General features: G+C 56.7%; 1 protein-coding gene across 2 annotated transcripts; it reads right to left on the bottom strand.

The window, feature by feature from the left end:
- Nucleotides 1–3495: 3495 nt before the first annotated feature.
- AIP (aryl hydrocarbon receptor interacting protein) lies at nucleotides 3496–11351 on the bottom strand. Of its 2 annotated transcripts, none has more exons than XM_030562509.1 (6): nucleotides 10563–11351; nucleotides 8665–8844; nucleotides 7268–7456; nucleotides 6497–6673; nucleotides 5596–5729; nucleotides 3496–4413 (listed from the first exon to the last, which is right to left on the bottom strand). In XM_030562509.1, exons 1-6 carry the CDS (start codon nucleotides 10815–10817, stop codon nucleotides 4245–4247), a joined length of 1104 nt encoding a protein of 367 aa, XP_030418369.1. In that variant the 5' UTR covers nucleotides 10818–11351; the 3' UTR covers nucleotides 3496–4244. The 2 variants fall into 2 exon arrangements, with proteins under 2 accessions (XP_030418369.1, XP_030418368.1); XM_030562508.1 differs by having other exon boundaries at nucleotides 5588–5729; nucleotides 10563–11346.
- Between the last annotated feature and the right edge of the window lie 3967 nt (nucleotides 11352–15318).

Genomic DNA, 15318 nt, shown 5'->3' with positions numbered 1-15318 from the left:
CTATGAGTCTATGTCTTGCTAACAACACTCCTGCTAATACATCCCAGAATGATATTCGCTTTTTTTGCAACAGTCTTACTCTGTTGACTCATATTTAGCTTGTGGTCCACTATGACCCCCAGATCCCCTTCCGGAGTACTTCCTAGGCAGTCATTTCCCATATAAGAAGATCTGGAGGATCTTGAAAACTGGAGTTTATAGAAATGGGATGAAATTTAAGAGTGCAAAGTGCAAGGTTATGCCTTAGGGACTAACAAGAAGAATTGTTGCTATAAGCCAGGAACTTACCAGTTGGAAGCAACAGAGGAGGAGAGAGACCTGGGTGTTTTGATTGATCACAGGATGGCTGTGAGCCACCAATGTGATGCAGCCGTGAAAAAGGCTAATGCTGTCCTAGGATGCATCAGGAGAGGTATTTCCAGTAGAGATAAGGAGGTGTTAGTACTCTTATATAAGGCACTGGTGAGACCTCATCACCAATACAGTGTGCAATTCTGGTCTCCCATGTTTAAAAAAGCTGAATTCAAACTGGAATAGGTGCAGAGAAGGGCCACCAGGCAGAGGAATGGAGACTCTACCTTACAAGGGGAGACTTAAGGAGCTTGGCTCATTCAGCCTCACCAAACCAGTGCTGAGAGGAGATATGCCTGCTCTCTAGAAATACATCAGAGAGGTAACCACCAGGGAGGGAGAGGAGTTATTTAAGTTAAGCTTCAGTGTAGACACAAGAACCAATGGATATCAACTGGCCATCAAGAAATTTAAGCATGAAATTAGATGACGGTTTCGAACTATCTGAGCAGTGAAGTTCTGGAGCAGCCTCCCCAGCAGAATAGTAGCAAAAAACCTACGGTCGTTGTAGCGAGGCGGTGTGGTTCCCCGCCGCCCCGGGAGGGACGAGCCTCTCCAGACACCAAAGTGGGCAGCGCCAGTGAACCCTGCACCCGCCCCTCCCAGAGGTCAAGGCACAGGACAGGAAGTATAAAAGCCCAACCCCAGAGCTCACTAGAGACATGGCCGCCGGAGACACCAGATGCTTGTGGCCTAGCTCCCAGTTGGGAGACCCCAGCAATCGGTGTCTGACCAGCCAATGCCTGATGCCGACCCGAGCCCGGAGAAGCAGTCAAGCCTGCCCCTCACAAGTTACCCAGAGGAGCTGCCAAGCCTACCGCTCGCCAGCTACCCTGAGGAACCCACAGTGCTCGACCCCTTGAAAGACACTCTCCAGATGCAGGTACCTCTAGAGGGGGAGTTAGGAAGTAGCCCGGGGGCAGCCGACCCTAGTCTGGCTGCAGCACTGTCAGAGCCCATGTCAGTGTGTTGCGGCCAGTATCCCACTGATGCAGCAGCGGGTCTTCGGCTGCTGCTAGGGCCTCTGGCTGGGACGTAGTGGAATGGGTGGGCCTGCGTTCCCCCCTGCCACCCAATGTGTGGGTGGCTGTCCCTCCCTCTCCCAGGCCCTTTGGAACCAGGGCCAGGGCCTATTGCTTAACTGTTTGCTCAGCTCCTGCCTGAGACACTGACTCTTTGCTGCCCAGCCCTGACCCAGGTCCTAGGCCTGCTCATTAGATAAAGCTGCTCAGCTCCTGTCTGAGGACCGGAGCGTGGGACTTGCTACTGCCCGCCAACCAGATGTAACTGTTTGTTGTGCCTCTATCACTGCCGTGGCTTGAGACCCCGTGGCCAGACTACTTCCTCGACCCAACTGAACGGACATAGTGGGGCAGTGTGGGTCCCTGCCACACCGGGGAGTAATGAGCCCAAGCCGAACCCATCTACAGCTGTCTACACTACTACTTCTATCAGTATAACGTATGTTGCTCACAGGTGTGAATAAGCCACCTCCCTGAGCAAAATAATTTACACCGACATAAACACTGGTGTGGACAGTGCTGTCTTGGCAGGAGAGGTTCTCCTGCCAATGCAGTTACCACTGCTCACTGGGAGTGCGTTAATCAAACTGACAGGAGCTCTCCCCGGTTGGCTTCGAGTGGCTAGCGCTGCACGGCTGTAAGCAATCTAGTGTAGCAATAGCCTAAGTGGTTGATGGAGGGAATGGTATGAGACTGCCTGCAATGGCACGTAGCCGATCTGTGACTGCCAGCAGAAAATATCTCCAATGGCCGGAGATGGGACACTAGATGGGGAGGGCTCTGAGCTAATACAGAGAATCTTTTCCCGAGTGGCTGGCAGGTGGGCCTTACTCACATGCTCAGGATCTAACTGATGGGCATATTTGGGGTCGGGAAGGAATTCCCCCCCGGGTCAAATTGGCTGAGACCTTAGGTTTTTTTGTCTTTCTCTGCCACACTGGGGCACAGGTCACTTGCTGGTTTGAACTAGTCAGTCAATGGTGGTTTCCCTGTCACATGATTGGAGGACTTTGGTAACTCAGCCAGAGGTCCTGGGCCTATTACAGGAGAAGCAAGAGAGGTTCTGTGGCCTGCAACAGGTCAGACAAGATGATCACGATGGTCCCTTCTGGCCTTAAAGTCTCAGAGTCATCGGACCAGGATAAAAGCAGCTCAGTGGGGAGGGCTGGATTCACATCTCAGCATCTGCCTGGTCCCTGCTGGGGGGGGCAGCACTTTGACAGCTCAGCTCGCTAAACTAAGGGATTTGATGGCACTTTGGAGAATCAGCCCTTAGTCAGAAGGGTCCATTTAGCCATCACTGGGGGAGCTTCGGCCCTTGCTGAGTTCCCTGTCCCTGAACAAACTGGGCCTGACTAGCCCCAGGGAGGACTTAGAATCAGGAGGTATCTAGTCCAACCCTCTGCTCAAAGCAGGACCAATCCCCAACTAAATCATCCCAGCCAGGGCTTTGTCAAGCCTGACCTTAAAAACCTCTAAGAATGGAGATTCCACCACCTCCCTAGGTAACACATTCCAGTGCTTCACCATCCTCCTAGTGAAAAAGTTTTCCCTAATATCCAACCTAAACCTCCCCCACTGCAACTTGAGACCATTGCTCCTTGTTCTGTCATCTGCTACCACTGAGAACAGTCTAGATCCATCCTCTTGGGAACCCCCCTTCAGGTAGTTGAAAGCAGCTATCAAATCCCCCCTCACTCTTCTCTTCTGCAGACTAAATGTTAAATTCTCACTGAATGTTACCTGCAAGGCTAGGTTAAGACAGGCAGAGTCTTGAGGAGTTTGCTGGGAAGGCAGACACTGGTGTGGCAGGGAGTTGACACAGTTGAAACTGACTTGAATGCACAGCCCTTGGCAGTTGACTTCAGGGCCTCTTGCCTGCTCCCCTAGCCCCCTTATGGCCAGGCTGGGCACCCCCAGAAGGAAGCACCAGCACTCCCAAGCAGAGTGAAGCAGCCTTGCTGAGGGTGAGGGCACGGCTCCCTGCAGGGCAGCAGATGCCAGCCACCGGCTCAGACTGGCCCTTGGGGGAGGTCAGCCTGGTGGAACAGTGCCAGGGCCTCCCCCCACCCCTCCCCATGCCTCCTCCTGCCCCCACGGACACAGCAATTCCAGATGCTCACAGGTTGCAGGTGGATTTTTAGAGACTTGGACACATCAGCTGCTAACAGGCAGCCCCACTTCCCCTGCCCCTCCCTCTCTGCAGCCCAACTGGGGGAGCTGCCCCCACCTCACACAGGTAGCAGCAGGAGAAGGAACCTCTCCTGTCATTTGTCCCCAGCCAGGGTGGCCTGGGGCCAGAGCTTCGGCCACCCCCCTCCCCCTAAGTCAGCACAATTAGAGGGTGGGGTTCCCAAGGCCCAGTGCCCAGGCGGGCAACAGCGCTGCAGCCAAAGTCCGGGGGCAGTGCCAGGCTGAGAACTGCTAGCTGGGCATTAGGAGAGTGGGGGTAACCCCAAGGGGGACCAGCAGCGACCTGCAGATAAATCAGCTACAAGGCACCAAACCCAGCTCACACACCCATGTAACAGAGGCTGCAGGGTGCCCAGGGCAGCACTAATGGGAAAGTGGTGGAGGGGGGCATGGCAGCGGCTCCGGGCTCCTTGGCCTGGCTCAGGCGGGAAGGGCAGAGCCCATGGATAAATATCAGTTTATTGGCTACAGAGAATGGGAAGCGAGGATGAGGAGCATGGGGGTGCCAAGCACAGACGGCCAGATGGGTGCTGGCAGCTCACCCCAGCCCAGGCCCGGGGGCAGTCGGCACAGCCCCTCACCCAGCGGAGGCCCCTCTGGCGCACCCTGCTGCTCCCCAGGCCACGGGGCTGGCGCAGCCGCTACTGGGAGAAGATGCCCTTGAAGCGGATCTTGTCCTCACTGTCCTTCTGGCGCAGGCGTGTCTCCAAGCTGCGCAGCTCCTTGGCCACCACGGGGCCCAGCGACGGGTCCAGCGCCAGCACCTTGGCGAAGTCGGCCTGGGCCTCGGCTGTATTCCATACGGCAGCATGCGCCTTCCCCCGCTTGAAATAGGCCTTGACGTTGTCTGTGGGGAGAGAGCCCAGAGCGGTGCCCCTCAGACCCAACTCTCAACCCCCTGCTATCCCAGTCCTGGGCTCTTCCTCCCTCTCCGCCCCCCACCGGTGCCCCTCAGACCCGACTCACAACCCCCTGCTATCCCAGCTCTGGGCTCCCCCCCACGCAGCCCTGCCGGTGCCCCTCAGACCTGACTCACAACCCCCTGCTATCCCAGTCCTGGGCTCTTCCTCCCTCTCCGCCCCCCACCGGTGCCCCTCAGACCCGACTCTGAACCCCCTGCTATCCCAGTCCTGGGCTCTTCCTCCCTCTCCGCCCCCCACCGGTGCCCCTCAGACCCGACTCTCAACCACCTGCTATCCCAGCTCTGGGCTCCCCCCCACGCAGCCCTGCCAGTGCCCCTCAGACCTGACTCACAACCCCCTGCTATCCCAGTCCTGGGCTCTTCCTCCCTCTCCGCCCCCCACCGGTGCCCTTCAGCCCTGACTCACAACCCCCTGCTATCATAGCACTGAGCTCCCCCCGCCCCACAGCCCTGCCCATGCCCCTCAGCCCTGACTCACAACCCCCTGCTATCCCAGCACTGGGCTCCTCCCCACACAGCCCTGCCAGTGCCCCTCAGACCCGACTCTCAACCCCTGCTATCCCAGCTCTGGAATCCCCTCCCCCCCCCACAGCCCTGCTGGTGCCCCTCAGACCCAACTCTCAACCCCCTGCTATCCCAGCTCTGGGCTCCTCCCCACACAGCCCTGCCAGTGCCCCTCAGACCCGACTCTCAACCCCTGCTATCCCAGCTCTGGAATCCCCTCCCCCCCCCACAGCCCTGCCGGTGCCCCTCAGACCCGACTCTCAACCCCCTGCTAGCCCAGCTCTGGAATTCCCCCCCCCCCAACAGCCCTGCCGGTGCCCCTCAGACCCGACTCTCAACCCCCTGCTATCCCAGCTCTGGAATTCCCCCCCCACACACACAGCCCTGCCGGTGCCCCTCAGACCCGACTCTCAACCCCCTGCTATCCCAGCACTGGGCTCCCCACCCCCCACAGCCCTGCCAGTGCCCCCTCAGACCCGAGTCACAACCCCCTGCTATCCCAGCCTTGGGCTCCTGCCCCCACAGCCCTACCGGTGCCCCACAGTCCCAACCTGCAGCCCCCGCTGTCCCAGCCGTGCCCCGCACAGCTCCTTACCTTCATACTTATTGAGGATGGAGGAGCAGTGGTCCAGCACCTCGTAGTATTCATGGCACAGCAGCTTGCACTGGCAGTAGTTCAGCAGCAAGGGGGTGATCTTCACGTCCAGCTGGATCCAGTCTGGGGAGCCCGGCTGCTCCTGCAAGGGGGGAGGGAAATGAGGAGCAGGCACAGGGGGCAGGGCGGAAGGCAGGGGAGACCTGGAGCTGGATCCTGGCAAATCAGTGGGCTTGGTGCTGCCACTAAGGCAGAGGCGCCTGCGGTTGGGGATTGTGGAAATATTGTCACCAGGTGCATGACTCAGTTTCCCCACCCACTCTGCAATGGGGGTGAAAGGGTTAATTCCTCCTCTGGGACAGGGGTGGGTGGGAGTCACGTGATCAGTGGTAGGCCTCAGCCAGAGCCCCTGCATTACCAACTGCACAGCCAGGGGCCGGCCCAGAGAGGGGACAGACCCAGCAGGAGGCTGGGCCAGGAACCAGGCTCAGAGACATGGGGCAGAGAGCATCCAACAGACACCAGGAGGGCCCTTGACATAGAGACTGCAGTTTCTGCCCATCTGGATGTGACGTAGGCCTGGATGCCCCAAGGCGTGACCACGCGGCCCTGGCTGCATGTGCGCCCTGGAGCGTCACTCCCTGGAGGCAGAGCAGGCTGATCTCAGCAGGACTCACTGTCGGAGCTCACGGGGAAACGGGACTGGAGCAGAAAGCCCCATCCCTAAGCTGCAGAGAGCTCAGTGCTAACAGGGGCTTTCCCAGGAGAGGGTGTAGAAGGAGGCACGCCAGGTCCCTCAGGGGCAGGTGGGTGGGAGTGGCCTGGAGCAGCCACCGAGCCAACTCCTTGCAATCCCTGTGGCCAGGGTCAGCATCTGGGGACGTAGTGCCCGGGTGGGGCATTGCTCACCTTCATCTGCAGGTTCTTCAGGCAGGCGATGGCATCGTAGTACTTGGCGGCCGCCTCGGTCACCTTGCCCTGGCGATAGAGCTCGTTGCCCTCCTCGTGGATCAGTGGAACAGCCTGCATCTTCTCCTCGTCCGTCATGGCCCATGGGTCCTGCCGGTACGAGCCGGGCGCCTCCACCTGCAATATTGTGTCAGTAGGGTAGAGCCGAGCCCTGCCTCAGCCCCGGGGTACCACGCCCATCCAGAGAGAGCCTGGCCCTGCCCCGGGGTACCACATCCACTCAGAGAGAGCCCAGCCCCAGGGCACCACGCCCACCCAGAGAGAGCCCAGCCCCGGGGTACCATGCCCATCCAGAGAGAGCCCAGCCCTGCCCCGGCCCCAGGGTACCATGTCCATCCAGAGAGAGCCCAGCCCTGCCCCGGCCCCAGGATACCACGCTCATCCAGAGAGAGCCCAGCCCTGCCCCAGCCCCAGGGTACCACGCTCATCCAGAGAGAGCCCAGCCCTGCCCCAGGCCCAGGGCACCATATCCATCCAGAGAGAGCCCAGGCACCTTGTCCATCACCCCACCTCCATCCCTTGGATCCATCCCCAGGCACCACACCTGGCAAGGGAAGAGCCCCAGCCCAGTCGAGCCCCCGGCATCATTCCCCAATCCCACTACCCCCTCCCCACAGCTCCCCCACCCTTCAGGGACCCCGTTTCCAGCTCGGGTCTCCCACCCCTCAGAGCCCCTCCATCCCCAGGTCCGGGTCCCCAGGCCCTCATCACCTTCAGCAGGTCGATGGCGAAGATCAGGGGCTGGGGGTTCTGCTGCAGGTCATCCAGGTCGGGGTAGCCCAGAGAGTGGTGCTCATGCATCTGGGCGATGCCGCAGCAGTGCCGCTGCCCCTCCAGGGGGTCCTTCCCCGCCGCGATGTTCCGCAGGCTCTTCGCCACCAGCGGGTACAGCACCACGTGCTGGGAGGACAGGGCGTCAGCGGGGGAAAGGGGTGTCACACAGGAACCTGGGGCGCAGGCTAAATGCAGGAATTGGTGGTACTGACCCTGGGCACCTGCCCACTCTGCGTGGCCTCCTCGGGGGGAGGGATCATTCTCTTCCCTGAGGCCGGGAGCTCAGGGCCAGGGATTCATCACTGCGCCAGCTGGGTTGGAACCAGACCCATTAATAACGATGGGCTGGACTCAACACCCACAAATGGAGGCGACCCGGCAGAGACATGGGACCCTAGTTATTCCTAACCACCAGCCCAGGAAGGCACCTGGCTAGGGCTGGGCACAGACAGGAGGAGCTGGGGCTACGGGCAGGGGCAGCTCCAGGCACCAGCACAGCAAGCGAGTGCCTGGGGCGGCAAGCCGCGGGGGGAGGTGTGCCGGTCGCCATGAGGGCGGCAGTCTGGCTGCCTTCGGCGGGATTTCTGCAGGAGGTCTGCCGGTCCCATGGCGTCCGCGGCAATTTGGCAGCAGGTACCAAGGGGCGGGACTGGCAGATCACCCGCAGAAACGGCGCCGAATCTGTGTGAACTGCCAAAGCCTGCCTGACTGCCATGCTCGGGATGGCAAAAACCACAGAGCCGCCCCTGGCTGCGGGGAGGCAGGCCTGGCTGCACTGCAAGGCTCCGCCAGCTACGAGAGCAAGCAAATCAACCAGCAGAGCTGCGCTGGCAGAACCCCCGGCGCAGATGCAGCTGCGACAAGAGAGCCGCTGCCAGCAGAGCATGTGGTGTTTGGGAAGGTCGGGTCGCCGTGGCGGCAGATCTCCTGCTGCCTTTCATCTGGACTAGCGGCTCTGCCAACACGGTGAGAGTGGCGCTCTATGGTACAGAGCCCTGGCCGGTCCAGCTATAATCGCTGCATGCTCAGCTCCCCCCAGGGCTAAAAGCCTCCAACAGATCTTGGCTGGACTAGCTCCTGGTGAGTCTGAAGGCCCAGAACCCTTGAGGCCGCATGGCCTGCCCTCGTGGACAGCTCTGCTCAGAGCCTGGTGAAATCAAAGGCTGCTCCCCAGAGAGACTGCCTCAAGGCTGGGGTTACAGCACAGACAACAGAAATGCCTGAGGGGGGGGCCGTGGTGTCACACAGGAACTTGGCCTGTATCCCACCCCCTAGGAACGGTGCTTGGAGAGGGGATGCAGGGAGCTGTGGAGCCAGTAGGAGTAGGAGGATACCTTGGTGTCACACAGGAACTCAGCCTGCTCCCCGTCCCGCATGGTGCTCAGGATGGTCTCCCACACTGGCAGCTTGAATTTCTTGCCAATAATGAGCTCCATGGGCTTCCCGCGGGCACGGCTGTCGTCCAGCACGCGGTGCTCCCCGTCGGACAGCATGGTGCGGTAGTGGAAAGTGGCCTGCGTGGGAGATCAAATGTGGATGAGGCTGTTCCACACCCCATCCAGCATAACAAGGCCCCACAGGCCAGTGACTGCTCACCAAGACCCACTGGCTGTGATGAGGCAGGGAGGCTCACGTTAGAAGATGTGAATGAACGCTGGGATTCTCAGCTCTCGCTGACAACCCCCAGTGACGGTTTGATGGAAGTGGGGATTTTCCCTTATTATGTTGTATGTGAGTCACCGTTTTGCACAAATGCTGTGTGTGCCTCAGTTTCCCTGTGTATTGCACTAATGTCTAGGTGGTGGGAATAAGGGGGTATGACTTTTGCAGGGGCTGCTCCAGCTGTCTGAACCAATGCTATAGCCGCCCCTTCGTAACCTGAGACCCAGGAGGGGATATGACCAGGTGACTCTTGGCTGGGGAAGTGAGAAAAAAGGCCAGAGGAGAAGCAACAGGCAGGGCAGGGGCCAGGCAGCTGGAAGTGAGTAGGTCTCGGCTGGCTTGTGGCACAGAGGGAGGCTGAGAGCCCTGGCTCTGGGCTCCCCTCCCTCCAAGATGGTCTTGGCTGAAAGTCACTGATTTCTGCCCTACGCTGTGTTCCTGTTGCCTAATAAACCTTCTGTTTTACCGGCTGGCTGAGTCATGTCTGACTGTGGCGTTGGGGTGCAGGGCCCGCTGGCTTCCCCAGGAGTCTCACCCGGGCGGACTCACTGCAGGAAGCGCATGGTGTGGAAGAAGATACTGAATGCTCTGAGGTCAGACCCAGGAAGGCTGAAGCCGTGCGAGCTTCTTGCCCTGGAGGCACTATGCTCAGAGAGAGGAGGCTCCCCCAGAGTCCTGACTGGCTTTGTATGGAGTAGTTCCAGAGCATCGCCCGGTGACTCCATGACATGGGGCCATGCCCCTACTGGCCCATTAGATAGGAGATGGGCCCTGGCAGGAACAGGGTCACCCAGAGCACCCCTCTCCTGGGAGCTGCTGTGTGCCCAGCTTGGGGCCATGTGCTCCTGGCAGGCTCCTGCTACACACCGTGCCCAGCCCTGCTCACCCACTGGACTGGGGCACACTGCACAGCCCTGACCTCCCAGGCAGGACACGGGGGCATCAGCCTGAGCTCTGCCAGCTCTAACGGGCTCCCCTCCCCTGGGCTACACTGTTCCCCCCAGGCACCGTGCCAGCCCTGCCCCTACTGGGCCCCACCAGCCCATGCTGCCTGCAGGGCTCTGGCTGCCATTCGCCCTCCCAGAGCCAGGCCCCAGGAACGTAAAGACGAAGCGACCCTACCAAAATATACCCCTCCCCCCGGCCAGCGCGTCACTGCCCCACCCCACCATAGAAGGCGGGGCCCGTCACTGCTGGCAGCTCAGGCCACGCCCCCTCCCTGGGACAGACGTCACTGCCCCAAGAGCCCCGCCCCGCCTCTTGAGGAGGAAGGGCGGGCAAAATAACTCTCTGAGTGCCCCGCCTCCTCTAGAGTATCTGGCCAATCAGCACGCAGGAGCGGTTGTAAGTCAATGACAACAGCACCAATAGAAGCGCGATGCTGGAAGGCGGGGCACGTTACCATAGTACAGGCTCATTGCCGCATGCGCAGTCACCACCCCCGCCGTGTCAGCGCTGCCGGACTCTGCGAGGCAGGCGCCGCTAGGCCCGCCTAACGGTCTGTCTCCGCCGCGCATGCGTGCCAGAGCCTGGCCCCGCTCTGCCCCGAGGGGGAGGGGCGGCTGGTTACCTTGGTGCCGTCGCGGTAGTCGGGCATCGGACCCCGGCCCTCCTGCACCAGCCGCTTCGCGATGCCGTCGGCCAGCAGCTGCGCTGCCTCGTCCGCCATGATGGCTCCCGCACAGCGGCTTCTACCTACGCCGCCGACTCGGACAGCTCCGGGGCTTTCCGGAAGGACTCGGCTACTTCCGGAACCGCTCGGGCTTTTTCGGAGCTGCTCGGCTACGGGGGGAGCGATTGGCTGTTGCCGGACAGGATCGGCCATTTCCGGAACCGCTCGCCTACAGCTGGCAGGTGCTCGGTTATTTCCGGAATGGCTCTCCGGGCGCCTGGCGGCGGGAGGTCTGCGCTGCGGCGAATGGAAGAGCGGAGGTGCTCAGGGTTGTTCACTCTGAATCCTACTGACGGCGGGACGCAGCCTTGTGCCAGCGGCCTGTGCTAGCCCTCCTCATCCGTCTCACCCTACCAAGCCCACTGTCTTGCCCCCACCCCACCGTGGGTCTGTGGGCTTTGGAGTCCCAGGTGGACTATTTTGCAAGATAGGAGCTTGCTACTACTGCTCCCAGGTAGAGGAGCTGGTAGTTGGGGAGCGGGGCCATGGGTTGGAGCCATACCCAGGGAGAGGGTGTGCATAGTGGGAGGGGAGCTTGTGCCAACAGCTTTGTGCAGGATGGCAGACGTCGCTGCAGAGCCACCTCTAAACTGGGTGTCCACGGGCTCCCCGGCATTGAGGCGACTCTGCTGCTTTGTCCTCTCTCTGCAAACCACAATTGGAAGATGTGACTGAGATCTCAAGGGGGGGGGGGGGGGCAGGCTGAGCTTGCTCAATCAGGCCAAACTGCAAAGAATGTGGCAGATGAGCTCCAAAAACTGGTGGTTATTCTAATAATTAGATTCACCAATCCAGCAAGAAAACAGCTGCTACAATACCTTACTAGTTATCCAGAAGCCAAAAACACAGTTCCCTTAAAGCAACCCAGGCTTGAGCACCCACCTGAACACCCAAGTCAAATATGATGAGGATTATTAAAAATCTTGTTCATCAAATAAAAAGTTCTACCAATCCCAAAGCGTTGTACACATCACCCACCAGGTCAAGGAATATTCCAGATCTTTCCCAAGTACACGTATACAGTCAATTCTTATTAACTAAACTAAGATTTATTAAAAAATAGATGAACGAGAGAACGGGTTAAAAACTCATTTTACATACAGGTATGAATAGAGTTCTTATGTCAGTTTCATAGTAGAGATGGTGAGCTTTAGAGTTGTGAAAAGTTCTTTTAGAATTAGTCCATAGATTACAGTCCAATGTCCAATAGCAGGGCGATCTAGATAGGCCTGGAGACTTCAGTCCTGTGACTCCAAATTCTACTGATGAACCTTAAGCAGATCTGAGATAACAGGATCAGGGCTCTAGGCATTCTTTTTATAGTTGTCTGGTAGCCTCCTGACAGCATGCATTCCTTGGGGGAAGAATAGTGTCTTTGAACTAACCTGTTTCCTAGTACCGCCAATAATTAGCTACATGGATTAACATAAGGCAACTGTCCATTTCCCACCACTTTCAGGTAGCTTACTACATACCCTGAAGAGAAATGAAGGCAGTGATATTACTACATTCACAGTTCATCTGATGTTAACATCTCCTTTTGATCTCAGAATTAACGGAATACAGTGATAGGAGCCGTTTGGTTACATTGTCAACCTCTAACGATATACATGTAAACACACAAAACCCACAATCATTATCTACTAATACAGGGGTCGGCAACCTTTCAGAAGTGCTGTGCCGAGTCTTCATTTATTCACTCTAATTTAAGGTTTCGCGTGGCCAGTAATACATTTTAACCTTTTTAGAAAGTCTCTTTCTATAAGTCTATAATATATAACGATACTATTGTTGTATGTAAAGTAAATAAAGTTTTTAAAATGTTTAAGAAGCTTCATTTAAAATTAAAATGCATACCTCCCCGGACCAGTGGCAAGGACCCGGGCAGTGTGAGTGCCACTGAAAATCAGCTTGCGTGCCGCCTTCGGCACCCTTGCCATAGGTGGCCTACCCCGTACTAATATGTCTCTAAAGGTTGAATCTGGGTCACTGAGCCTGCTAGTTGTGTAACGCTTTCTGGCCCTGTGTCACAGAGGACTTTTGAAATCTTAACAAGAAGTCATGTGAGGGGCAGGGGCTGCTTCTGAGGATCTCCTGTCAAGAAGCAGGACCTGCAGCAGAGCCAGTTTCTGGGTGTCCTAACAAGCACAGCTGACTGGGACCAGGCTGCCTGAGTGGCTACATGCCTCATTGGTGGGAAGAGTCAGCCAGCCGTCTCTTAACCCCAGCAGCAGTTGCAGTTTGGCTGTGGTAGCTCCTGCACCTGCTTGTTCCCAGCACCTGTGTGATAGCAACTGGAAATGGAACGGCAACTAAGGTGGGCCCCACAAGCCCTACGGGAATAATGAGAAGGGGAGGAGCTCGCTGGGAATCAATGAAGGGGTGTGTAAAATGGTGTAAAGCCAGAGGAAGTGTTTGACTGTGCCCCCCCGATGGCCAGGGAGGAGCACATCCAATGCCCCATGGCAAGGGGTGGACAATTGGGTGTACTGCGTAACTTGTTTTGCTGGGAATGTACATATTACTAGGGGGCACAATCACACCAGCCCCTAACCAAACTCCACACATCTACAGGCGTCTGTCTGAACTTTGGTGCACAAATAGATCTGTAAATCTTACTGCAGTAAATAATCAAACCAGGGCATGTGGCCAGGTTCCATCCCAAGTGATTAAGTTGGTTTAAACAGTGACCCATTTTTCTGTGGACATTCAATAAACTTATAAACATGTAACCCTTCTTCCCCTCTGAGTTGGCAGCAACAAGAGCCGGGTTCAGTATCCAGGGGTTCCGTTTTAATAACACCATGCATAACCGGCTCGAGCCCCCACCCAGTGACCTGGGACACTTACATACCACACCTTCCTGGGTGCCTCTAGGAGGCAATACTTCCCCTCTCGCAAGCACGGAGTCTGAGTGTAGCAAAATCCTTTTAATAAAGGAAGGAAACAATGCGGCATCCCATTGGAGAAACACCACAAACAGGATTATAACACAAACCGTAAGCAAAACCCACCTCCAAGTACATTTGGCAATGTCCTTTCCCCTTTAGGGTCTTAAGTCCAATTACCCCAAAGTCCAGCAACCCCAAAAGTCTCTGGTCAGTGCCACCCCAGAATTCAAGAGTTTATCTGCCGAGTTTTACCCCCACAGCCTGGGTGGAAAAGGGGGGGGAGAGTCCACACAAGGTGTTAAGGGGCACCTTACGTGGGCCAGGGCCAACTGCTCCACCTCTCTGTGAAGTTCTGCTACAGCCTTCACCACGACCCGCTCCACCACACGAGCCGTGCCGCTCCTCCAGCTGTCTGTGCAAACTGCTTCACTCTGCTCACTGCTCCATGGGCTGCTCCAACACGCTGCCAACTGCTCCACTCTGCCAGCTGCTTAACAATAGATCTTCAGGCTCCCCCACAGGTTAACACAGCACTCAGTGATCTCAGCTCAGCTCAGCTCCTTCAGTGATTTCAGCTCTTAGTAGGGGAGCCCTGGCATTGGTGCACCATTGGCTCAACGTGAATTCAGCTCAGCAGTCTTTAGATGGACTCCTAATAGAATCAAAATTAGATCTACTCTTTAACAGTGGAGAGAGAAGGATGTACAATTGGCATTCCAGGCCCTCAAAGGGGGCCCATACCATCAGATACACACACCAGTCCCCAACCTCTCTCCCTTCATGGGGTTTTGGAACCCATATCCCATGTTTAGCAAGTACCACCCAACTGAGGTTGAGTCATCTCTGTCACAAAGCAGTCCCACAGCTCCCCATTCACACAATCAGGGTGACAAACTTTTTTTTTCTGCCCCAATAACAAAGAAATTGGGGATCCCAAAGCTGTTAAAATAACCATCCCAGTCTGCTGTGGGCTTATGCTAAGTGGGGGGTGGATGCCAATGCAAATCTTTCCCCATTCTTTGAAATTCTTGGAATTCTTTCCCCATTCCCTACAATTCACCACCAGATGCCAGGGTAGCGCTCATCCTGACTCTGCTTACATACAAAAAGCATGCAAAACCTGCAGGGGCGGCGTGTTGCAACTGCCAGCAACTGAACACATTAAAATCTTAACCCTGTGAAAGGAGGCAAGGCAGTTGTTTTGGTGGCGGCTCAGCTGTTAAACCCTACTGCAGTGGGCAAAACGCTCAATGTTGCTGTCAATTATCATAGCGGCTGGGGTATTGTTAAGTATATTTGTGTTATGTTGCATATAAAAACAATCGAGGAGGGGGGCACAACCCCCTAGAGAACAGCCACTAATGATAACCTATAAGTAATGTAGTAGCCACACACACACCCCCGCCAGTGTACTAAACAACCTGAACCCAACCTTCTTGGGCCCACTGTAATGGGAAGTCTGAAACACTAATTCAAACAGGTGTGGTACACCTGTACGAGAGAAGGTGCAGGGCACTATACTACACAAGGGGGCAGTAAAACAAATAAAATATCAACACTTTTCACCTACTGGCCCAGTCAGGAAATGTGTCCTCAGTTGTCCTATGCTTTTCCAGGGATACCTGGGCAGGATCCCAAAAGAAAAAGAAAAACAAAGAAGTGGAGAATTAGGATATAGATATTCAGGCCTGTTTGCAAAGGCCTAGACTTTAAGAATGTAGGTGTATTCTTATCACTTAGCTAGTTATAGGGGTACAGAACGA

This window comes from Gopherus evgoodei, chromosome 4 (genome assembly GCF_007399415.2).
Source record: "Gopherus evgoodei ecotype Sinaloan lineage chromosome 4, rGopEvg1_v1.p, whole genome shotgun sequence".
In the NCBI taxonomy this organism is placed as follows: domain Eukaryota; kingdom Metazoa; phylum Chordata; order Testudines; family Testudinidae; genus Gopherus; species Gopherus evgoodei.
Note: the sequence above shows the minus strand (reverse complement) of the source record. Positions and strands in the feature narration are given on the sequence as shown.

Coding starts and splice junctions, on each gene's coding strand:
- AIP (XM_030562508.1), bottom strand. CDS start 10,817: ATGGCCGATCCTGTCCGGCAACAGCCAATCGCTCCCCCCGTAGCCGAG. Junction 8,845..10,562: donor ACTACCGCGACGGCACCAAG/GTAACCAGCCGC, acceptor TCTCCCACGCAG/GCCACTTTCCACTACCGCAC. Junction 5,730..6,496: donor TGAAGAACCTGCAGATGAAG/GTGAGCAATGCC, acceptor CCCCCCTTGCAG/GAGCAGCCGGGCTCCCCAGA.